Source organism: Opisthocomus hoazin, chromosome 5 (genome assembly GCF_030867145.1).
Source record: "Opisthocomus hoazin isolate bOpiHoa1 chromosome 5, bOpiHoa1.hap1, whole genome shotgun sequence".
In the NCBI taxonomy this organism is placed as follows: Eukaryota; Metazoa; Chordata; class Aves; order Opisthocomiformes; family Opisthocomidae; genus Opisthocomus; species Opisthocomus hoazin.
In genome coordinates, this window is record NC_134418.1 from 61,237,291 (window position 1) to 61,261,767 (window position 24,477).

General features: G+C 43.0%; 1 protein-coding gene across 2 annotated transcripts in view; it reads left to right on the forward strand.

The window, feature by feature from the left end:
- Positions 1–24,477, forward strand: part of UNC5C (unc-5 netrin receptor C) — a 258,186-nt gene that overhangs the window by 217,643 nt on the left and 16,066 nt on the right. Inside the window, exons 8-12 of one of the 2 annotated variants that reach the window (XM_075421479.1) lie at positions 7,926–7,982; positions 9,411–9,602; positions 10,670–11,014; positions 13,828–13,915; positions 23,029–23,197. In XM_075421479.1, coding sequence (XP_075277594.1) covers positions 7,926–7,982; positions 9,411–9,602; positions 10,670–11,014; positions 13,828–13,915; positions 23,029–23,197 — 851 coding nt within the window. The remainder of the gene's footprint in view (positions 1–7,925; positions 7,983–9,410; positions 9,603–10,669; positions 11,015–13,827; positions 13,916–23,028; positions 23,198–24,477) is intronic. The other variant, XM_075421480.1, reaches the window with a different exon arrangement.

The following is a 24,477-nucleotide window of genomic DNA, read 5'->3' on the forward strand; positions in this document are numbered from 1 at the left end:
CTAGTAAATTGTGATGCTAGACACATGTTTGCTTTTGTTGTCAAACATGCATAACAAACCCAATGTTAAGGTTCTGTGCTTCTAAGATACTAAAGACTGACATAAGAAAAGGTCAGTGTCCTTAACTGTAAAAGATTGCATGATGTCAAAATTGCCTATTCTAATCCACATCAAATTTTACCAACAAGTTATCCTACTGTTCCATCTTCCCCCACCCCCATATAGATGACATTCATGTTTAAACTCAGGCAAGACCTTTCTAACGATGCTAGCAAAATGTCAGAAATCTAATTTAAGATGAAAACATAGTTGCAATCCTAATTACAGAATATCATAAACTCCTGTTCAAGGACAGAACAAGAGGGACTCCCCATTTAACCTACCCACTCAAGAAAGATCTGAGATAATACGCAAGTAAATATTCAGTCACAAAACCTCAAGGTCCCTGTTTATTAGCCCACCCTGAACATGCCAATAATTAGTCCTTTGGAAGGAACATAAATTACTGTGCATTATCTCTGGGATGCCTGATATCATATCTGACCTTCAGCGTCATTACTGCAGACATGAAGGTCTTTCTTCAGAATAGCAAATGTAGGAAGAAACTGGGCACATTCTGTCTGATAGTTTTTTTGCAGCTCCAGGGACTTTGTTGTTGTTGTTGTTCTGGGTTTTTTTTTAGTTTTTAACCACCACAAATAAGGTGTAAGATATGACATGTTCTTGTTTATGTGCTAGAGTTCCTGGGAAATCGCAAGGGAGAGGAACAATTAATATGTGAACGTGAAAAGTCTTAACACTAAAACAGTTGGAATATGGGATTTACTCTAAGGTTGCTCTTGTACCATTGTCTGCCCCCTTGTAGAAAAGGGACTACTACAGGAGGCTTCTGCAGTCGTGGTCTCTGGACAGTGGGATCTGCACGGAGCAATTTAAAACTCCTGAATGTCAAATTAAGTCTCCTAAATTCCTTCTTCTAACATGAGAATATGTGGCTGTTTGTCCATCATAGGGACTACATGGAAACCTATAGCATTGCAATGCATCTGAATTAACATTCTGAAACCCCGTAAAGGTCTTTTTTGAAAGTGTCTTTTGAAAGCTTTGAGCCTTTGCACATTGTATTGATCATCTAGAATTCCCTTTAAAAATAAGGAAGTAACTCAGGAAGCTGGTGATAGCTGTACGATTGCTGGGAGGTGATGGTGAACTAGAAAAGGCAAAAGGAGGCAAAAGATGGAAACAGGACTAGAATTGCTAGGTCACTGCTACAGTCACGGCACTGCAAACGCTGCAAGGGCACGTGCTTCTTTTCTTCTTTATCTCAGAAATATCTCTTTATAATGGAATTCAGAATTTAGAATTGCTGGATGTGTCTTCACAGGAATGCAAAGTTTTACAAAATCTGAAATTAGGCGGACTTTGAATTGAGAATGGGATTTTACAGGAAGAGGGAGAGAAGCTGAATTTCTAGAACATGGAATTTGGAAACAGCAATATAATGTAACAGTAATATAATATTTTTTTTTTCACCTCTTGAGATCCATTGAACTCAAAAAAATCAACAAAACCAAAAAAAAACCCAGAAAAAATTATTAGGGTTCTTAACCCAATTTTATTCAAACTTTTCAGAATAATTTCCGAGACTGAGACTGATTATAGTAAATTTCAGCCAAACCCAAAGATTTTAAATAAAATTCTTTGCCACTAGAGATAGGGAAGAGAGGAAGATAACTGAATTAATGTTGAAAAAATACCTCATCAGGGGAATTAACAGCAGAAGCAATTGGATGCATGTTGTTTGCGTCTGGTGTGGAAAAAATTACCAGCTTGCTCACTCTGGGTTATTAAATACTGGAACTCATCTGATGTATGTGTATCACAGAGAAACAAAAGGTTGTTTTAGTAAACTAAATTAGTTTAGTTAACTAAACATAAATTAGTGTCACAATGTATGCACCACATACCTACTTTAAATCATCTAAGAACTGCTTCCTTCAAATTTTAGGCATCTATATGTGAGAATTAGTCTCTATTCATCTGTCCATCATAGCTCTGTGGTTTGGAGCCTGTTGCCAGCAAGAGCTTATTCCTACTTCAGTGTCCCTACACTGGATAAAGCCATCAAAGTAGAGAAAGAAAGGCAGCAGTTGAATGTGTGCCCTTTTCTTTTCTTATAGGCAATTTAAGGGCATTGACTTTGGAGCCAAAAGGGGGAAAAAGGCTGTTACAATATATTATGTTCAACCTGTTGAGTCCATTGCAGCAGGATGTTTTAGAGACGTGTCATGTGGCTAGGCTTTCAAAAGGGCCAGATAATTACGTGACCTTAGCTCCTTTTGAAACTGCTACGTAGAGGGTAAAGAGCATTTATAGATTAGAAGCAAGTGGTGCTGGATTAAAATATGATGCATTAAAGAAACAAGCTGTTATGGCGTGCTTTATACAATCATCGCTTTATTAAATGAAAGTGCATGTCTCTAACTCTCACTGACCTTGATACAGTCTCAAAAGATGTATCATCAACGGTGACCTCAGCAGCTAATGCTATGAAGCAATTTCTTTGCAGAATAATTGTAAATATTTTTGTAATTATGATCCAAACTGTATAAGCCCCAGTAAATAAGTGCTCAGAAAGATCACCTTCAGCTACTCCCCCATCCTACCTAGCTACTTACTGGGAAGAGAGAAAGTAGCTGGGGAAAATACAAATGGAAAACTGGGAATTTTTCTTTCTCTCTTATGTGAATATTTTCTGTTCTGCAAGCAACAGAATGAAACATTTTCATAATCTGATCAATTCACTCTAAAATTGATATCCATTAATACAAATTCAGCATGACTAGAAAGCTAGCAAAATCTATGAAGGACCAAAAAGTGGATCCAGTTACAAAGTTCTCTCTGCGTGAAGCCGTGACCTAGTATTTTATACCACAGGGATAAAAGTTGTCTTTAAAATATGTCAGTTCTCAGGCCAAGGCAGTATATTCCCAGGGCTTTCTATGTGAAATCAAACACAGGATTTCAGGGTGCCCATGCTCATGATACCAAGTCCCCTGTCTGAGCACCACAGAATCGTGTGTGTGTATGTATGCCCATGAACATGCTGAGGTGAGGTTTTCCCCAGCGGAAAAAGAGAGCTTAGAAAAGTTGTTTTAGTGACTATTTGGTGACACTGTTTTAATTTCAGTCTCAAGAGAGTCAGTGCCATAATCTCTGCACAATTATCGTTCATAGGTCTGAGATTCCTTCATTCCCAAATGCTTCACTTTTCCCCAACTTGGCAGAAGGTTTATGTACTCCTCCCAAGGAAAACTGCAGCAGATGAATTTGTGCTGTAAAAAGTGTCAGCCTGCCTATTTGTCAAAGTTAACCCCCTAAGGCAGATGATCCCAGACACGCAGATACGCTGAAGGCCATCCAGCCACAGAGACCCGCCGCTGAGTCTCCTGTGGTCTCTGGCACAAATGTGTTTCCAGAAGGTCAGAGCAAAGCACTTGTGATCAGAATTCTCAGGATGGACTTCCAGCGTTTGAGGATTGTCTGCCTTCACTAACTGCACCAAACTAATTAAATGAGCTTCAAAATCTGTTTAGTTAAATGGACACAATTCCACAAATCAGTCCAAGTGCGACTGATGCTGAATTTCTTTTAAATGGAATTTATAAAAAGCCTGTTGAAGTCTTTTCTGTATACAAACATTGGACTGGTTTATCTTTCCAGTACAATCTCACATATTCACCCTTCTTCACCTTTCCCAGTGTGTTACATCTTTATGAAGGTGCTTAAATTGCTCTTCAGATGCTTTATAGAAAGACAATAGGCAATGCCTACATAATGCACCTTTATAATGATACACCTGCATTTGTACAAAGGATTTGTGCCAGTGTAATTACTTTGTTTAAAAAAAAAAAAAGCCCACCTTTAACACTTGATAGAAGCACTTCCACAGGGACAAAAAATGTATTTACAAGCCTGAAATGGAATATAAAGTAGAATGCACGGAGAAACATCAATTTAATTAAAGACTTTTTATTGAATGCATTTACCATGCAGTTATGGTGGTGCAATTTCTGTGCGTTAACCCAAGCCTCACGCTGATTCACCAGGTATGATATAGGGTGAGGTACTTGTAAAATGAGGGGAATAAACATCCGCTTTTGGTGAGCCTCCGAGAGCTTCAAACAGAAGGGACTACGCATGTATGCTTGGTATGATTATTACTATTTTACTCATCCAGCGGTAAGTTACACGACAAAATGTCAAAAGCCTCTTTGAAAATGTACATTTCCCAACTAGCTGTAGGAAGAAGCTTAAATTACTTTTCTCAAAGCAAGTAGCTCACTGTGAATCCAGCTGCTCTGAGTGTGAGTCAGCAGCCTCAGCAGCCTCCCCACAGTCAAACCCACCAGCACCTTTCTAAATTCACCCTTGTTAAAAGTTTGGATGATCCTGTTAGAAGTCCCTCAGGTACTTGCCAAGCAGCGCAGCTGATAGACGGAGGAAAAAAAATGCAAGAAAAAGATTTCTTTTCACTGCCGTTGCTTTGAAGACAGAAGTCATTCTTCATTATTTCAGTTACTAATCCCAGTAGGTTTGCATCATTATCTGATGAAAATGTCCTCTCTCATTGTTTGAAGACGTAGTCAGAGGGACCAGTGTGAAAGCCAGCTTTCTAAAGCAATACCTGTGCTCTTGTGCTGGGAGCACGGCAATAACCCTGCCTCCTGCCCAGCCACCACCACCAGCGCATGGCTGCAAGCCTTCCCCTTACCGCGGCCACTGCAATGCCTGCTCCCTTTTGGAAGAGCGCTTTCATAACAAAGGAGTGTTTAAAAGGAGTTTTATTCTAAAAAGTCCTGCCCAAATAGCAGAAGACATCTGTAGTTGCCATGTTTGAGTGATGTCTGACAAATATGCTTAATTTGCAAGTGCAAATGGAGCTGGCGTTTTACCAGTGGATGGCTGGGGTTGCCAGCTTGGCTGGAATGCTGGTAGTCAACCCAAGGTCAGGTCTCTGCTAGCTTCAGCCAGGGCAACATGCCCGCATACTGTGAGCAAACAGGGTTGTATGACAACCACAGCCTTGCTTGTGTGGTGCTGCCACTTCAACAAGGACATCCTGCACGAGTGGCCACCTATCCATCTACAGCCAAGCTGGTCAGCTGTGACTCTTGTCCCTCAGCAAAAAATTGTCATGCCCATGACTCAAATACATGGCATCTCATTTGACAACCCTTAACCCTTCCACCTTGGCCTTTCCTTCATTCTGTGTAAAAAACACATGTTTTTCAGGCTTGCACAGACATCTGTGCAAGCCAGGCTATGTTCGCATGGAAACAGTTGGCTGGAGTTGGGTGCTTGGTTCAGTTCGCAGCACACACAGGGGAATAAAATCAAACTCGCTTTGCTAAACATGTAGGTTTTGCAAGGCTAGTGGAAGCAGCAAGCAGTATCGTTGCCTCTGCCTCCCATTTTAATAGACGTGCCTTTGAATACATACACAAAACGTTTCTGTTGAAGAAATTGGTGTCACCCTTACGTAGCTGCAAGGATGCTCTCCGTAGTTATCACTAACAGAATGTATGCGAACCTGTAAGATGCAAAGAAGTATTTGTGACAAAGAGGGTCTGTGAGAGGCTGCAATGAGGAAAGTCTTTTAGAGTATTTGAAGACCACACTTGATGACTTTGCTGAAAAGGCTTGAGTTTGGATTTCCATTTTCCCAGGAGGAGAGAATGCTTGCAGTAATATCACAGCTAATCCAGCCCTTTGTGCCCATTGAGTGGCAGTTGCTAGATCACTTCAGATGTGGCAGAAAGGATGCAGAACCTTGAATGCAAAACTTGTCAGCTGAAACACAACACAAGGAGAACGGAATAGCCTTTCTGGCTCTGCGCAGATGAGCTCGAGCTCTGTGGGTGATGCAGAGCTGAGGGATGCGTGTTGCCCCATGCCAGCTCCCCTGAGAACATGCTGGGGTACGTGAAGTGCAGGGAGATGCCCTCATCTTTCCCAGTGAGTTTGAGTACGAGGCGAAAAGGTGTTCAGAGATGCAGCCAGCCTAAATTCCAGCTTGTTCTTGTCCCTCATATTTGCTGCTGGCTGCCTATTGGTCTCCAGAGACATCTTGCTGAAGGAAATATTGGGCACAATGCTATAGCTGAAATTTAGGTTGACTAAATATGGGCCTCAGCGTTCATCTGGGGAGTAAGTGGGGAGTAACCAGGGTGTTGTAAATACATGGCCAGACTCGCTGGGTACTCACTCAAGCCCTCAGAAGCTGCTTGCCTGACTTTTTATGGCCAATGCCTGGAGTACCGTAGTAGAAGTAGGAAGCAGTTATTAGGAAAGACTGAGTAGTTGTGTTGAGAGTACACATAGGTGAACTTGCCTCAAAGATCCAAATAAATGCATGTAAGAACATAGTATTTCAAAAAGCAGTTATAAGGCTGAAATCATTGCTGTGAAATAAAGTTTTAAGTAAATACTACAGGCAACATTGTCTCATGATGCCTCAGAAAAAAACATCATCATCAAAAAGCAGCGCTTCTTGCTCTGTTATGGGAACCGAAGGTTAGGGTAGCAGCTATGCAAGACTTAGTGTCTGGAAACTTCGGGGGGAGGAATGTCTGTACCTGCGATTGCGATAGACTGTATCTTCATTAGCAAGCAGTGCAGCCAAGCAGGGAGAGCGATGCAAAGCTCAACAGATGCTGAGCACCCACACTCAGCCCTTCTGTGAGCCGGGGATGATTACTCCGGTCTGGCTGCGATGTGGTCCTGTGCATTAGGCACGCGCCAGGGGTGCGTTTTCCAGTTTCAGCTCACCTGCAGGGAGTCCCCAGCTGTGCGAGCTCCTCGCAGTGCAATCCAAGGAGAGGGGGTGAAATTCCCTTCAGAAGCACAGAAGGGAAGGTGATGAAGGAGAGGTGCCTTCTGTCTTACACCAACTCTAATCCCATCGCTGCCAGCGACTGCCCCTCTTACTTTGGATTTGTCATTTACCTTTCCAGCAGGGTGGGACTTGGAGCGTTTCACTCCCTGCCCGTATGGATGGAAAGCAGCTGGGAGGTGCTTAGCGAGTTCATAGGACTTGTGTACAAGCTGAGCAGCTCCAGCGTGCTGTGCTGTAGGAGGTGCAGAAAGAAAAGGCAAAGGAAACGATCTCTCTTATTTATCCATTCCAAAATACAGCTGTAAATTGTGTTATGATTTTGTCAATATATGGTGCTTGCAAAGATTTCAAATAAATAATGTTATGACCCGGCAGGCCTTATTGATTTTGTAATAATTTCGAAGAGAAGCCACTCAGTTTCCCATTCGCTGACAAATTCTTTGCTCCCTGAGGAATTCCTGTTCAACGTGTATTAAAGACAGGATAAAACAATTCCAGGGAAATACAGAGAGAGGGCTTTGTGCGTGGACTCTGCTCAGCGAATGGGTGTTTAACCTCTGACCAGTGACGACAGGTCTCCTTTAGCTCTATTAGATCAACAGCAAGCTACCATAATTAAATAAAAAAACTGTTTAGAGCCTCACCAAAGATGTCCTGGGAATTAAAGCATATGGCAGGGATAGGGAAAAAAGACTTTCCGTATGCTAATGACCCTTGATGTCTGAAATAAATTAGATCCGTTAGAGTTTATGCTCAATAAAAGAAAGACTTTAAGCACTCCAAAGTTAGTGACTCGAGACCGATTTTGGCTTAGAAATTCAATCTGCCTGCTTATTAATTCTTAGTAAGGCTCTGGAGGAGACAGGGGATGCAAAATCATAATTCTGTGCTGTATCAGAATTTTAAAGTGCCATCAGTTTCTTTTCCTTCTTTTTTTTTAATTAAGCCATTTTTCATGCTTCCCTTTTTTGTTCTCCTCGTTAATTTGATTTTGTTCCCATTTTTGTTTAATTTCTTTCTTTTTAAGGTTTCATTTATCCTATTTCAACTGAACAGAGAACCCAGAATGAATATGGATTTTCTTGTAAGTTTCATGTTTGATTTTATGTTCCTGGATGCTAATTTGATGCTGTACCTTGGGTCAAACTTTACTGCTAGGCCAGCTCTGTGTGACTAGGCAAAGAGGGACCTTTTCGGCACAGTAAGTGGCGTGCTGCTTGCTTGACAGCAGTCACAGTGTTTCGCTGTCAGCGGTTGACACAGAATGATAACGAGGAAAATGGGAGAAGGTGCTGCCAGACATTCAGACAGAAACTTGAAACAATGAACCCTCTTCTTATTAATATTTCCTTAGCAAATGGAGGAAATGTGGTGGAGGGTAGCTTTTCTTTGAGCTGGAACTCAGAGATCTGCTTCCTGAACTGCTGGGGGAAAAAAAAAGTGATGTTTTGAGGCTGGTACATGGAAAATCTGATAGTCAGGAGCTTACGGAGATTGATCGGTCCCTTTCAACATCTGCCAGCTCTCACCTTTGCAGCTGGAGGGCAGCCTGGCTTAAACGGCTAGAAAGCAAGGAGCAAAAAATTAGAATAAAAGTGATTTCACATGTTTCAGACTAACAAAAATGGGGTACTGAAAAGTCTGTTTGGTTTTCACTTTCTTTTTTGATTATTCTATCTCTAAAACTGGGATTCTTCACTGTATAGAAACACATAAAATTTTCGTCATATATTGAGAGCTTTTGGAAAAAAATGTCTAATGGATAATGATGCTAGAAATTAGCCTGGAATTAGTGCCGAAGATATGGTATAAGCAGCTAGTAGAAATATCATAGCCATTTTCTCACAAGACAGCTCTAATAAATCTGGGTTCCTTTTTGTAAATTACCACATTATTTCTTGTGCTTGCTTCGGCTCTTATCCAAATACGGATGTGTTAATGCTGGTGATGAGAATTCAGTGTTTGATTCTCTGCCTCACTAGATTATTTCTCTTAAAGGGAAATGAATGGAAGGGAAAAGTGGCTTGACACGTTATAGTTCAAAAAAAGCATCCTGATATCACAGGTATTCCATAGAACACAGATTTCTGGTTTTTTTGACTTCTTTTCTTATTAAAAAATAAGGCTTCTGAAGCTTAAAAAGCCATAACATTTTTTTTGTTATCAGATGAACCACTAAATACCACTAAGACATACTGTTTTATTTCATAGGGTGAATTTGCTTTATAAGACTGAATCTATAACGTGTTATGCTTAGTAGTTCACAGCCTGGGCACTGGATAGATGAGCGAGTAGATAGGGAAAGAGTTTAAGCACAAGTTAGAGAGAAATCAAAGATCATTTTCCATCAAAAGGGCATAGACATGTTATATAGCTTTGGAAATGGATTTTAAATTAACCTATAAAAAAGGTAGTAAATATCTGCAGGAAACAAGAATAATAAGTATGTGTTTTCTTGAGAGTACCTGTGAGGAGCACATTTCTTCAAGGTTCCTGGCCTCTCTCACTCTAGCTGCTCCTGACTCGGATGATGTTGCTCTCTACGTCGGGATCGTCATAGCCGTGATCGTGTGCCTAGCTATTTCCGTGGTTGTAGCCCTGTTTGTCTACCGCAAGAACCACCGTGACTTTGAGTCAGATATTATCGACTCCTCGGCGCTCAATGGGGGATTTCAGCCTGTTAACATCAAGGCTGCAAGGCAAGGTCAGTTGTCATTTCACTCCATGTTGACCGATTCAGAGAGGTGCTGTAAGGTTGTGGTCTCTTGGGCTGCGTGAATGATAATCACTGAATGCTTGTTGGCACTTGATAAAAGGGAGACAGATTACATCCATTTGTTTCTGATGGTCAAGTGCTCAAAACCCATGCTGGAGTTATTCAGGTGTGCTCAAGAGCATAAAGCAGGGGAATTTAACTTCTGAAGAGAAAGCATGAATGCGAGAGTGAAACACAGAGACATTTATGAAAATACAGGTCTAGCTCAAATTGAAATCAAAGGCAAAGCTCTGGCAGAAACAACAGAGGCAGAATTCATCACAGGAGTGAGATTACAGTATGGTAATTCTATCACATCTTCCTCCACTTTGTTTCACTAATAGCCTTTTTTACTGTGCCCTGTCTCCACAGGCATAAATAGTAGTTTAAGAAGTACTGTACTTTCAGTAGATGATGTAGAAGAAAAAGTTGTAGGAGAACATCATTTAATAATGAACATTTCTATCACTGGTGCAGAACAGCTTGACTACTTCCACACTTCATTGGCCAGAAAAAAAACATTCTAAAGGTAGTACTGGCTCTTTCAAGACCCATTTAGGCTGAAGGGTTACTCTTTTTTCCCAATATGTGTGCAAGAAGAATAAATCAAAGTAAGAGTTAAGATGAAAGGACAGTTGTCATGTGGAGGATTAGCAGCAGTGTAATTTGCTGGAGACACTTTTTAAAAAAATCTCCAAAAAGTGTGATGCATGTACTAATCCCCCACTGTGGGGAATCGTGGGCACGATTACTTCATAGGTTTCTTCTGTCATTTATTTTACGAATGCTGTCACTAGGCCAATTAAATAAATTGGTTAAGGATTGTCACTTAGCATTTAGGAAGGGGGTATTTGTTAATAAAACTAGATATACTGAGTAAGAAAAACATCTTGCCCTGAAGCTAAGCATGTCATACATGAAATCTGAGGCAAAATGCAGAACAGAAACCCAAACTGTTACCCCGAAGGATCAGAATAGAGAAGTAATACAGTTCTTCCTTCGCATCTCCAATGTAGACCTCCTGGCGGTACCACCAGACCTCACTTCTGCTGCAGCCATGTACAGGGGTCCTGTGTATGCCTTGCATGACGTCTCTGATAAAATCCCAATGACCAATTCACCGATACTGGACCCACTGCCCAACCTGAAGATCAAGGTTTACAACACCTCTGGCGCAGTCACTCCCCAGGATGACCTCTCTGACTTCTCCTCCAAGCTGTCCCCACAGATCACACAGTCCCTGCTGGAGAATGAGACCCTGAACATGAAGAACCAGAGCCTTGCTCGGCAAACAGACCCATCGTGCACTGCGTTTGGGACCTTCAACTCTTTAGGAGGTCACCTAGTAATTCCCAATTCAGGTAAGTGCTAGCCATGTTGGCTTTGAAGCTCAGTTGTTTTGTGTTTTTAAGTGGAGTTAGCTTGCTTTTATGCAGGAAATAGCAGGGTCACTCCTGGGACATCGCCTTTTCTTTGTTCGGAACAAACAGATGGGTTTTTACGCTCATTCAGGTCTGCCAGGGTACTTGAAGTATTCTTTTCCCAAAGTCCTGGCCACCTTTTTAACAGAATGTTGCAGGGCTCTTAGCCACTTACTGAGACATGCGAGGCTTCAGAGCTTCCCTGTGTGAAGTGTGATTCAGCATCCTTGACCTTTTGCTTTCATGCAGCTCTAGAAAAGGAACTCCAAGCGAGAAAGCCTCAATCTTGCCATCAGACATAAAAAGGACAAATTAATTAAAAACAAATCGGTTGTTCCACTTCCAATTCATTGCAGACGGTGTGGTATTGAAGTAGGACAGCAGAATACTAATTTTTGGAAGACACTTTTTCCTGCACACATTACATACCCAGGGAAAATAAGGCCTAAGAGTGTCTCTTCTATATTTCTCTCCCTGTTATGTATATTCTTGACTTGTTTTACAACTAGGACAGAGGAAGATGGAGCAGCAAGTGCCTTTTGATGTTATTGCAAAGTGCTGCTCAGCCTTTCTCATACAGTACGAGGCCAGGCTGCCGGGCCCTCTTCAAGCCACACAGGCACCAGGAGGCAGTTTCAGAGGATCCAGAGAGCTGCCGGGCAGAATTGGGAGAGCTTGGCTGTTGCAGCCAGATATTTTAGGAGAGCCATACTGCTGCTAGGATCCTAAATGAAGTGCTGACGTTCAAAGGAAATTCAGCAACTGGATGTTCACGTGGGTTTGGCATGCTAATCAAGAGCGACATTAACATCTGAAGTGGCGTCGAATCAAATGCATGTAATACTGGGTGTGGGGGATATGCAGGCTACACGGTCATCAGGAGTACCCCTGCCCAGTTTCTCTGGAGCTCTGACTCCAGGTAGGACTACAGTGCACGTGCAACCACAGCTACCTAACTCAATAGCTCAAGGTTTCACAGCACTTCTGCTTTCCTCCTTTACATTATGTGGTCAGCTCTTGGCCATTTTACAGCGCAGTGCCCTTGTCTCTTGCTCATTTGCTGGATTTTTTCTTATTCATTGATGTTATGGAGAAAGCAAAACGCCTGGGTGGCCCAGGACCTAGGTGGTTTGGTTCTTCCAGGACACAGCCCCACACTGCCCAGAAAGCATCCAAAAGTGGTCGGTGAGCAGTAGCCCCTCCTCTCTGAGCTATCATGGAACAGGGGGCAAAAACAGCTATTAAATTTAAGAGCCTGAGTGAAAATTGAACTAATTAAAGAAACGTGGTGCTGAGTGCTGAGCAATGTTGAAAATTTGTTCTATACAATCCTGGATTTCACGTTTGTCTAAGTAGCAGCTGAAGGTCAGTATTAATACTGAGGTTTCTTAGGCCGTGGTGGTGCACATTGTCAGCAAAGTCTGTTAGTCACGTTTAATTCACATATATTAATATCAATTTGTAAAGAAAAAAGGGTTATTTATTACTGTAATTCCTTCAAAATTATGAAAATAACTTCTGTAAAATATATCACTACCATGTATGCCTCTGTGCAGCTTCTAGATGTACGTATGTCCTCCCAGTAATATGATCAAAGCCCTTCATTTACGCTACACCTGCCCTGTTACAGCTGAGAACATGCACAGGTGAGGTTGTTACAGGCCTGTAAAGAAACAAGTGTCAGAAGGTGTTTCTGGAAAATGGTTTCCTAGCGAATGCCTCCCCTTCAAAGCCAGGGGTGGGACCGAGTCCCTGTACACCAACACAGGGGAGGTCTGCAGCATAACCACACCACCTATGCCAAAGAAAAGAGACAGGGCCATGCAAGGTTTCTATAAAGCCTCTCTTCCGTATGCGTATATGTAAATAATCTGCCTGTAGGTTTGTTTTCAGCTACGTAGTAATAACTGTATTAAAGTCCTTGCCACTGATTCCCAGCTAATCCACATCTGCAAAGACAGCTGGCTGAGACGTGTCCAGCAGAGCGAAACAGCTGGTTCGTGTGCCGCATTCGTCGTGCGAGGGCAGGGCCCTCTGTTTGCTGGGGAGTCACTCTCTACATCTCTGAAATTTCAGTAATGCAAGAACACTGTTTTGCAATCAAGCGTGCAGCTAATCATCACTGAATGCCCAGTTCTTTTTCAAGGTTGGATACCCGAATTTTTGAGCCACTGCAGGACTCAGCACATTCAAGATACCAGGAAGCTAAATTTTGTCTCCCTGGTAGTCTAATTAGAAGCTGTGAGTGCATTAAAAGACAGGATGCCAGTCACAGAAGCCGTCTTTCAGGGAACAACTGGTTCTTCTTGCTTCCTGGGACAGTGCTCCACTGCCTGTCTTTCCTGATTGTAATTACATAAGAGTTGGCTAGGGAGATGTCCCATTACAGCTGTTGGAAATTTTAGTCAGAGTTGTTCGTTTTGCTATCATTTTAAAAGGTAAGCAGCAGCGTAACCATCTGTCTGCTCTTTAAATAAAATGAAAGGGAAGGGAAGAAAATCCTTTCCTCCACATCCATATTTCAGTGCAGATGCACAAGAGGAATAAGAACAGACCAGATGACCACCGGAGAAGCCGAGGCTGCGGTAAATACTGTTTCTCCTGAGCTGCTGAGGTCATTTAGTGTCTGCTGGTGAGGTTGGGTGAATATCTAGCATCTCAGCTTTCATCTGCTGCCTCTCCTGTCACCCCTCTTCACACTCCCACTTGCCTATTTTTCTCCATTTTATCTTTTTGTCTCTTCTGTTCTGCAGGAGTAAGCTTGCTGATCCCAGCGGGGGCTGTTCCACAAGGGAGAGTCTATGAAATGTATGTGACAGTTCACAGGAAGGAGAACATGAGGTAAAAGACGGCCTTTCTTTGTTTGTGCGTTAACAGAGGGGGAAAATGTAGTAACTAAAGACCTGTGGCAATATGCTTATGCAAAGCCTACTGCGTTGAAGTTATTTGCTGACTTGGAGGTAAATGTGAGCAAAGCCAAGGACGAACTTTATCACAAAACGAGCTCAGCTTCTGCTTTTCTAAGCAAGAGTTGCACTCTGCACCAGGCCCTCGGGCTGGGGGGACGCTGAATCGTAGCCAGAAGTGAGGTTGATGTGGCAGAGAAGGTGTGAGGTGATCTCTCAATAAAGACCCGTGCTGCAAAGGACAAGGGAGCAGAGGAGCAAGGTGACAAATTGACTTAGCAGAGGGACAGGTGCCTGAGCACCTGGCTTGGAAAATCTCCTCTCCTATTACAGTGAGGGTGAATTTTGATTTTACCCTTCATGGACTTGGCTAGTCCATGCAGTGAGAGGATGGAGCCAAAGCTTTTGGTGTCCTTCACCCCTTCTTGTTCCGAGGTAGAAGTAAGCAAGCAGCTGTCCTGCTCAGCCCCGGGCACTCCACGCTGAGGGCTACCCAGAGCCCATGTTGGGATGAGCCATGTTGCTCTCACCTGCTATCTGCACATGTGGCCAATTCATATTCTGGATCTCAGTGTGTACTGAGTGGTCTGGCAGCCTTGGCATAAAAAAGAGTTTCCGAAAAGGCCAAGATAGCGTTTGAAGCAGTTTAGGAAAACCTAATGAAGAGAAAGGCGAGATCTTAGTCTGCAGAACGGACTCGTGCACCAAGGCTGAATGGCAAATGTGAATCTAAGCAATCATTACACGGTACTTTGCCTCTTTCCCCTCCTCATAAATAGATACATTTTTTGGCTCAGCCCCTTAATGGCTTTTATTATGTGCTAAGCCACAGCTGTTTATACACTGCGTGATACTGAACACTATTCTTTGGCTTGGTAGTCTTTCACCCATGTTAAAATAATCTGCTTAAAGAAAAAATAAGTAACCCCTCCATCCACCCTTTTGCATGCATTATTCATTGCCTGCTCTTTGAAAATAGCTAATTGCAGCTACAGGAAAAGTGTCTCTGTTCATATCTAATATTGATTGTATTCCTATTACTTTTGACTGTGTTTTAAAGACTCTTACAAACAGCATTGAAAAAGAGCTCTTTCCTGCAGAAGGAAAAAAAATAAGAGGGCATCCCCTGTTATTCAACTTGCCTCCAAATCCCCCTTTTAAAACACATAATTATTAAAAAAAAAATTAATTCCTAGGAGAATCTATATCTGCAATTATTTTCTTTCCAGTGACTTATGGAAGGAGTCCCTGCCTCCTTATTCATGTAGCTGTGGACAACCAATTTCACATGCTAGTCTGATTTATTTTCTTCAAGGGTCACAAAGCCTCCTCTGCATGCTTTGTGATAGCCGTTACTCAGCAGGTCACACAGGGGATAGAGGGATGGGTTAACCTGTATTGGGAACAGCATCCTTGGAGCTGTGCTGTCTGCCAAACTGAGCAAGTGTGCTGAAGTACACCTGCAGAAGTGAACAGAAAGGTGTGAATCCTCACTTGCAGTGAAGACTTTGAGAAGTGATTTCTTTTCCTAGGAGAAGAGAGCAGAGGGCAGACTGCCTTGGCCATGGGGCTCATCCCGTCACAGTGACAGTCGTTTCCTAGGCACACAGACCTCAGCTGCTAATTTGATGTATGGCAGCTTTTCAGCCCTCTCCAGCATGCCAGGCTTGTTATGCCCATGGAAACCAACCTCTTCTAGGATGTTTAAAATGGAGCTCATCGGACGTCGTCTAGATCACTCAGATCCAAATAGTCACCAAAAAGGGCTTAAATGCTGCAGGACTGTAACATCCTCCCCTGTTACCTGCTCCTTTTCCCCCGGTGCCCAGGAGCAGGAAAGGGTGGGTGGCTGCCTGCACCCAGCTGCAATGGTCCTCTGCTGCAGGACGGTGTCACCACACACTTCGCTTGCTGTAGCAGAGCTGCAGCTCGGTCAAAGCCTCTTGTGTCTGACTGCATTGGCCACAGATGTTGCTTCATATAATTGGCGTCATAAGGGTACCACAAGTTAGTGTGCAGCGTAATTATTTTTTAAATCCTCTGCTGCACTCTCACAGCACTCCAGCAGAGAGTGATAGTCCACAGTAAGGTCTAGCTGCAGACATTTGCTGTTGTGGCCAAGTGGTAACTGGAGTGTGTTCAATAAACCCTGTGAGACCTTATATTTATTTTCATGTGTGATGTGTAAATGCGTATGTGTTGAAAAGTCCTGCCATGTGTTGAAGTAGTTTGGAAGGGGACATATAGGAAACTATAAAATGGGTGCTATAATCAGAAATGAAGGCAGGCTTTTTTTCTTGATATACAGCCACCACTAAGGCAGTCCCCATAGCGCTGCCCTAAGTGGAACTGGTGCAGCAACTGAGAGGCACACCATCACAGCTCACGTATCTCCAGCAACTTAAGACTGAGCTCACACTTTGTTTGTAGAAATATGAAACCACTTCTGAACAGCCAGGCAGAAACAGGAAATCTATTATCCCTCAGAGTCCTGCAAATTCCCCCTTTCTTTTCCTTCCTTTTGTTTTCCTAATACATTTCCCCAGTTAGTCTCTGAAACCTGTAGTACAGACATTTGAGAGACTTCACACCCCAGGAATACCACTCTTTGTGTTGCCTTGCAGAATGGTTAGGAGAGCTCTCCGAGACACTTTATTTATTCCATTTCATATCCATCAAAGCGTGTGAGAGCAGGGGGGGTCACCCTGAAAGTGTTATCCTTCTGCGGTGAATTGGGGTTCTGATGGCTGGCAATGAACACCACTTGGAGGCAGTTGTTTTCTCTAAGTGTGTTAGCGTGCTTGTGGCACACTGGGTTTTCTCTTTTCCTAGACTAACACTCCAGCCGACTGGTTTCCCTGCACTGTGAGCTCATCCTCATTCTGCCTGTCATTTGGGGCAGGGTGGATGTAAGCAGCTACCAGGCTCTGATCCCTGGCTGGCGTGAGAGATTCATATTGACCTCATGGAAAGGTCCATGTGCTTTATGAAGTAGCTACAGTGGGGAAGAGGATATCTGGGTATACATATGTCGTTCTGTGTTTGTACGCATACATGTATGTGTGTGTATAGAGGTACATGTAACTGAAATAATAACAAACCTGTAAGAATATTTTACAACTATTTGCAGGTTTCTGTCTTAAAGCTAATTGGCTTTTTCAGTAGTGATCAGATGCTTTCTCTCTTAGTCTGGGGGAGTATCATTGTCTTTGAGATCTGTAGGGAGGAGTGCTGTCTTGAACTGTGGTTTCACCTATAAAATAAGCAAGTTCTTGTCACCACTATCTGGCAAGAGCTGTTCCCGCGAGCATCTGTGAGAGCCTAGGTCTTGCACAACTAAGGATTAAATAGCATGAGTATAAACCACCAACCTTCAGGATTTTCTTGACTGCCTTGGGTTAAAACACAAATTAGCTGTGAGCTAAATTAACGAAGCTGTGTGCTTCCTTTGGAAACATCTGGCACTGGTCAGTGCTAGACAGAGTCTGGGCCTTGATGGGCCACTGATTTGATCTCATATGGCAGTTCCTGTTTTCCCACGTGAACCCCTACCGAGCTTGCACAGCTTTAGGTGGAGCTGCTCTTGCATACTCTAATCAGAGGCAAGAACTGCACTAAATATGGCACAGTGAAGGACACTCCTGCGTAATCCATCACACGGGAGATGACACAAACGAGAGTGGATGTCGCCATGCCCACAGAATGTTACAACTCTGAAGAACAGAGCAAGCAGAGCTCCTGAAAATCTTGATGGAAGACGCACATAAACTGTGCAACTTCCAAATTAGCTGCCTGAAAAGAGAGAAGGGTCAGGTGAGCCTTGTCAGGATTTCCATCAGTGGCTTCACAGTGTTTGTATAGACTTTATATTGAAGTCACGCAGCTGATCAATGAGTTTGATCCAAGGAGCAATATTGCCTTTTTAACCAGTAAACTCTAAACTTACTGATGTGAAATAAAAGAAATTGAAGTCTTCCACATCTCGTTTCTCCACCTTCCTTCTGTATCTCAGTTCCATAAACAAAATTACTTTGCAACTCCAGAAGATAATATCATGAAGTGCCAGTCACTATAATTGAAACATTTGAAATACAAATGACCAGAGAATGATCAAAAGGGGAGGAAAACCTTTCAGATCATTTTCCTTCTAAAGATAGACAGAGAGAAAAACCAGGGTCAGTCGAGAATATTAAGTTTGAAACTTAAGAAAAACCACATTAAAAATAAAATCCCAGCAATGAAAGGAGAAATAAAATGTCTTCTCTCTGACTTTTGGCTAAGCTGTGTAGAAGGGTTGCCATCTGTTGCTATGAGTTAGCCATTCCTCTCTCCCTGCTCTGTCCTGTGCTTCCTGAGATGCTGTGATTGTCTGTAACGTCTATTCATGGTGCCAGGGAGTGCAATGTAGGCCCACTGAGGAGCAGAGATTTCTCTAGTTGTGCTCACATCTGCTGTCTGACAGTTACCTTAATGAATATGGTCTGGCTGATTACAGGGAGATGGTTTCAAATGAGTAATCCCATTTAAAAAAAAACACAAATTTGATTGTGAAGGGCCCAGATATAGCGAATAAAAGTTTGTTTGCTTTTAAATAAAAGGTGACTGTTCTTGATGAGTGGTGCGGGATGGGACAACGTCTAAAAATATCTGATGACCTTTCAGTTACTATTAGTGCCTTTTAATCATAATGTTAAACAGATGATTGAATTTTAGTCTCAGACAGATCTTTGTAAAACAAAAACATCTCTTTTGCCTGCAGTGAAGTGACTTCAGAGTTGTACTAGCACAGCTGAATGCCCAGTCCCATCTCATAAGTAACCCCAAGACTGCTGCAAGCCTAAATAGTAGCACAAGTGGATAGGGGGTTGAGGGGGGGGGGGGTGTTGGCTGTTGAGTTTTTTTGGATAACAGCCTAAAAGTACGTTCTGACCTATAGTTTTGAAGATGTCTCCTCATAGCTCGTTCTGCTTTAGAGGAGATAGCTCCCTCCCTCTATATGCTCCCCTGTATTTGTGTTTGTGCTGGATCTCCTGCCATCTGTAACACAGGCATCATAATACTTGATGACAACAGGTGCTCGTCTAGGCCAGGTTCCTGGATTAGATGGTGCTGCATCACCTGCTCCAGGAGAAGGTAGAAAACTACCCATAATGAATGACTACACAATAACCTGTCTTCAGGGGAATTTGTTGTTTACTAATCCCATCAATTAGTGTTGGGTTTATGCCTTGAAGCAAAAGATTAATATCTCTTGTATAATATATCTTGTCTACTGCATCTGTTTGTGTTCTCATTAGCTATAGTAAGGCATAATCCTTTTGTTTTAAAATGGAAATTAGAAACAGGGAGAAATAAGAAAAGATCTGTCAAGAGATTTTTGTTCCATTTTCCTGTCAGTTGTCAGGTACCTCTCTGCTGTGTGTGCCATTGCGTGGTTTAGCCTCATTCCTCTGGGTTTCAGGTGTTTATTTCCAAGATCTCCTGGCGGTCCCTAAATACCCTGCTACCTTCAGTCACGTTAGAGCAGGATAGGAAAGGGAATATCACCTCAGCGTGCTCTGACATCCCTTGTCCCATACAGTCCCAGAAATCAGATTTGCTTTTTGCCGCTGTGTCACATTGCAAGTTGATGCCTGCTGCGTTGCAGTAAACTCACCTGAGATCTTTTTCACTTTTGCTGCGTTTCTTTGCTACTAAATAACTATGTTTGGATCTTGTTTTGCTCTGGAAGTGTGAGCTGTTGTACAATTAACAGGATTTTATTTCCTACTCATATTTTTACCCTCTCCGGATCTTTTGCATAATTTTCTGGCTCTCGTTACTTGCAATAATTCCTGATTTAGAGTTATCTGTAAATTTAATGATTGTCTTGCTATTTACGTTGCCTTCCACATTGTGAGTAGAAATCCTGGCCTCTCAGTAGTCAGGGAGAGGTTTAGCATTGGCTTCAACAGAGCTGGGATTTCACCTGTTCAGTGACACTGACCCCCATTTCACTCCACTTGAGAACTCCTCTGCGACTCATTAATCTCAGTTTTCAAAGGCTTAAAGGTCACTTAGACACTTAGTTAGGTCACTTGCAGTCCCCAGACTGGTGGAGAGCTGAGGTGGGTCAGTATCTGCATGAGGTGGGTGGTGGAGGAGAGTCACTGGGACCAGCCGTGTTCCGTAACTTTGTGGTGCCGGACTCAGATGCGTGTCTGGTTGGCAATTTGGGACTGCAAAGTCAACCACCCCCTGCAGCTGACCCATTTTTCTGCTCTTCGCTCATCAGAGTGTCCTGTATCATACATACCTAGGTCATGAGCATGCATGTCTCATCCACTTGACAAGAAATCTCGTAAGTCTGGTGAATAAGACGGTGCTTACCAACTTGGGGAAAAAATATTAAGCCGTGCTATTTTTGGCATGTCCTTTGTATGCTTGTATCCGCTTCCTACCTCACTTGCTGACTGTGCAGTCTGGGACGCCTCCTGAATTTGTGTTCTACGTCATCTTTTACACCTGTGCTAATCGGATATAAAATGTTGTGGCGCAGAATCATGGCCTCCATCAGAGTCCTAAAATTTAGCAGCAAACAGGATTTTGTCACAGAGCAGTGACTAAAGTTAATTTTACTTTGAGACAACTTTAGGCTGTGTGATTTATCAGTACCATATTATTTTAATGACCTTTTGGCTTTTTTCAACAGCATGCATCAGTGCTCAGGTTCTTGTTGATTTTAACTCATTTTTCACCCAAAAGACACTGTGTTTACAGCAGGCATGATATATTCCTTCCTATATTCTTTTCGACTGCAGGTTTTGTAATTCAGTCCAAAAAACTATGATAACTTGTATTTTTTTCCTTCTTTCTTCAGATGTCGGTAGTCTTTTAGTTGAAGTTATGTTAACCAGAGGATTAAGTCTACAGCTTGTCATATCTGTAGCTTTCCAGACAAATATTGTAATTTTAAAGGATTTTTCTCATAAACATTATGTTTTCTGAAATTTCTTGAATTGCACTGTAGGAGAGTGTTCAAATATCCATTCATGCACAAGGTAGATGATGACCATTAAAAACCACCAGCACATTGTGAGTGTTTTTTAAGCTTCTTGTTGTTTCTTATGGAAACCTGAAGTAAATGAGTCTGAAAAAGAAAAGTTATAGTCAAAATCTGCCCAATGATTTATTCAGTTCAGTCTTGCAAGAGAGTGATCCCTGATGTTCTTAGTCTGAATCCTGAGATCCCTACAGTATGGAAGAGGAGCTGGACTGGGTACTCTATCTGCTAGCGTTTCATTTCTTTTACAAACTGTTTGTTAGGCTAAAATAGCTGGCATAATGCATGATAGCTGTCCAGATTGTTATATTTTACATCTTTTTGGAAAGGCAGCTATATCACAGCTGTTTGTTTCCAGTCCACGGCTTTTCAGAAACAATTGTTAAGTCATTTAGTAAACTCATCAGTTAATTTCCACAGATGCATATCATCTGGATTTACTGATTTGCATAGATTTACATTTTTCCATGCCGGACCTCTTTTTTTTCCCCTCAAATGTTATAAAAACCTCCCACAACATTTGTAGCAACAAGAGACACTTTTCAAAAGTGCCTTCATCCCACTTCGGAAAAGGATTTCTATAAAGTTTTTCCTTCATTTTCTGTGGGATTAATGGATTATTCAGGGAGAATTAAGGTGGGCAAAATTAGGATAAGCCTGTGAACATATATTTGCAATAGCCAGAATAGGTGCAATAAATCGGATATCAAAACACCTTCTATCCTGATTTGGTCTCCTTGAAAATATTATCTAAGATTACAGGTACTTTTTTTGCTCTTTCTTTTGGTAAAGGCAAAGAGTTGCAGAAATAAACTGTTTATTTAATGTCCTCTCAACTAATTCCGCTAAAACCAATACAAATGTAAATACAAATATTTGTAAATGCAACAAGGGATTGAGTCCTTAGCTGGAGCAGAAAATGGGAAGTCCTGTGGCCAGATCTGGAGTTGAAGTGCAGATCACATCAAACACTTAATGTCCCACTTGCTGGTTTCTGGATCATGAATTTGTCCTCTGTATTATTTAGGGAGGCAGCTGATGAGGCACATTCAGCTGTGTTTGTCATACACCAGATGTCGGGATAGTTAAAGTCACTCATGCTTCCTCTGATTTTAAGCTCCTCAGCAGTTGGTCCGGAGTAGTTTACACATGCGCATACACATGCACACGCATGCACACACACACACACAGAGTATCATTTACAAACTACAGTGTGTGCAAGGTATCCTATGTATTTGTATAATTTCCCCTATCACCCACTCCTCGTGACTGGCCACAAGTGTGCTGGACAATGCCCATATTTTTAACTGAACATCTCTGGGTTATCCCTAGAAATCTCCGGCTTTGCGAGTATGTTTTGCCCTCTGCCCTATTCCTTACCATCCCTTCGCCCTTTCTCCCCCACTGCCGGTGACACCTCCTCCCCACAGGCATATTTGCAATAGCCTTTCTAGTAGATCTGAATGCCTTTTAAGTAAAATGGAGTGTCAGAGGGTTTGGTGATGGCTCTGAACACAAACTGCATGTCTCGGATGCACTCTGTACCACTTATGAGGTTTCAGACATGTTCAGTACTTCGTTCTCTTCCTCCATTTTTCATTTCTTCCTGTCCAGACAGTAAATAATTCTCACACGTGGTCCTTACAAGAGCTCATGTCTGTATGCTGCTAAGCAGCTGCCAAATGCAGCAGTGGCCTCGTTGGATAAAATGAAGCCTCTGCATGCAGTCTGCAAGGATCCTTCAGAGTGAAGGGTGCTCAGCACTCGTGGTCTATAATTTGCTGCCAGCTAAACCTGCATTTTGACAAATGAGTGATATTTTGAAAAAAAAACAAAAAAACAAAAAAGAACACATTTTTGCATTTGGGGGGAAATAAAAATCACCCCTTCCTTGCTTGTGTAATCTTTTATTTTAAGAGAAGATTTTTTTATTTTTGCACGTCTGAATATACCTTTTTGCCTTTTTCAACTCACTTAACGTATCCATCTTTCTGTCCGGTTGTCAGGCCGCCTGTAGAAGACAGCCAAACCCTGCTGACGCCGGTGGTGAGCTGCGGCCCGCCGGGAGCCCTGCTAACCCGGCCCGTCATCCTGACCATGCAGCACTGCGCAGAACCGAACACGGAGGACTGGCAGATCCAGCTGAAGCACCAGGCTGCCCAGGGGCCGTGGGAGGTGAGGCTCCGGAGCTCAGCCTGTGTGCTGGCTGCGGCAGGGCGCTCCGCTTGTCCTTCGGCTGCCTTGTGGAACCAGGATGCCTGCATTTTGGGTTTTCCGTGTGGGATGCGTGGCTGCTGCGGGCAGGCAGGAGGGCCCTTCAGCACCAGGCGTCTAAGCTGCCCAGCGCCCGTACGGAGGTGCTGTCTTGGGGCAGTTTGGTGCCTCCTAGTTCTAGCTGTTTTCCATCAAATAGCCTTCATCACAGGATTTTGGCAGTTGAGCTTTTGGTCGTGGCAGGATATTATGGCAAAGTCATAGGGAAAGAAGGAAGGGAAAAGGCAAAATAAAAAACAATGACTGAAAATAATTTCTGACTCAATACTTGATAAGAAAATGTTTTTTGCAGAGTAGTTTTCACTCCCCTGGTTTATAATCTGTTTTCAAGAAAGTGAAAATAATGCTGCAAATTATCTGCTTCAGCATCAAGACATTGGTCATCTTAGTAAAATGTATAGGCCTTATCTTTCTTTTCTTTTCCCTCCTGAGGTGGAGCATCACTTTGATTCAGTTCATGCAGCCAGGATCCAGCTCGGCACCCTGTGACCTCAGGGGAGCTGCACAAGCGTTGCTGGGCAGTGCAGGCCTGGGGTGGGAGCCCGGGGTGGTTCCTTGCCAGCAGCGCAGCACGAGGATGTCCTGGGGCAGGGTGGCAGAAGGATCTTCTACTGTAACTGGAGCATAAAGTGATGCTTTCCGCAAGGCTGGGCCGTCCTGGCAGAGCCCTCCTCTCCAGCTCCTGGATACTGGCTGCCACCAGTTTGGTCTCACATAATTAGTTTGGCAAGGGTGCTTTCTCCTACCAGTAGGTTTAATGAAGACAGGGTGGCTTTTGAAGACAGTTGGGCTGACAGCAGCAAGAGCGCCGGGTCCAGCATTGCCTTCGAAAGGCTCTCGCTTTTGTGCGCCTGCCTGTGGCACCGGCTCTCGTCACGCTGGGAGGGAGCGTGCAGAGAACACGGGTCTGTCTCGCCAGCTAATCTGCACCCCACCGGCCTGACTCTTGGCACCGCACATATGTTCCTTATTTGTGTCTGTGTGTTACTGGCACTTCATTTTCTCCCCCGTTGTCCTCCTGCCCTTGACAGAGTGGTTGTTCCACTGTCCGTGCACATGCTCTGGTGCCAGCGCAGCCTCTGCAGTCTCCACAGGGTCCCTGGCCATTGCACGGTGATCTTCTTCCTCCGCTCCATGCTGGAGCAGCTCCCCCAAGCTGAGCCCCACACGTGCATGTGCAC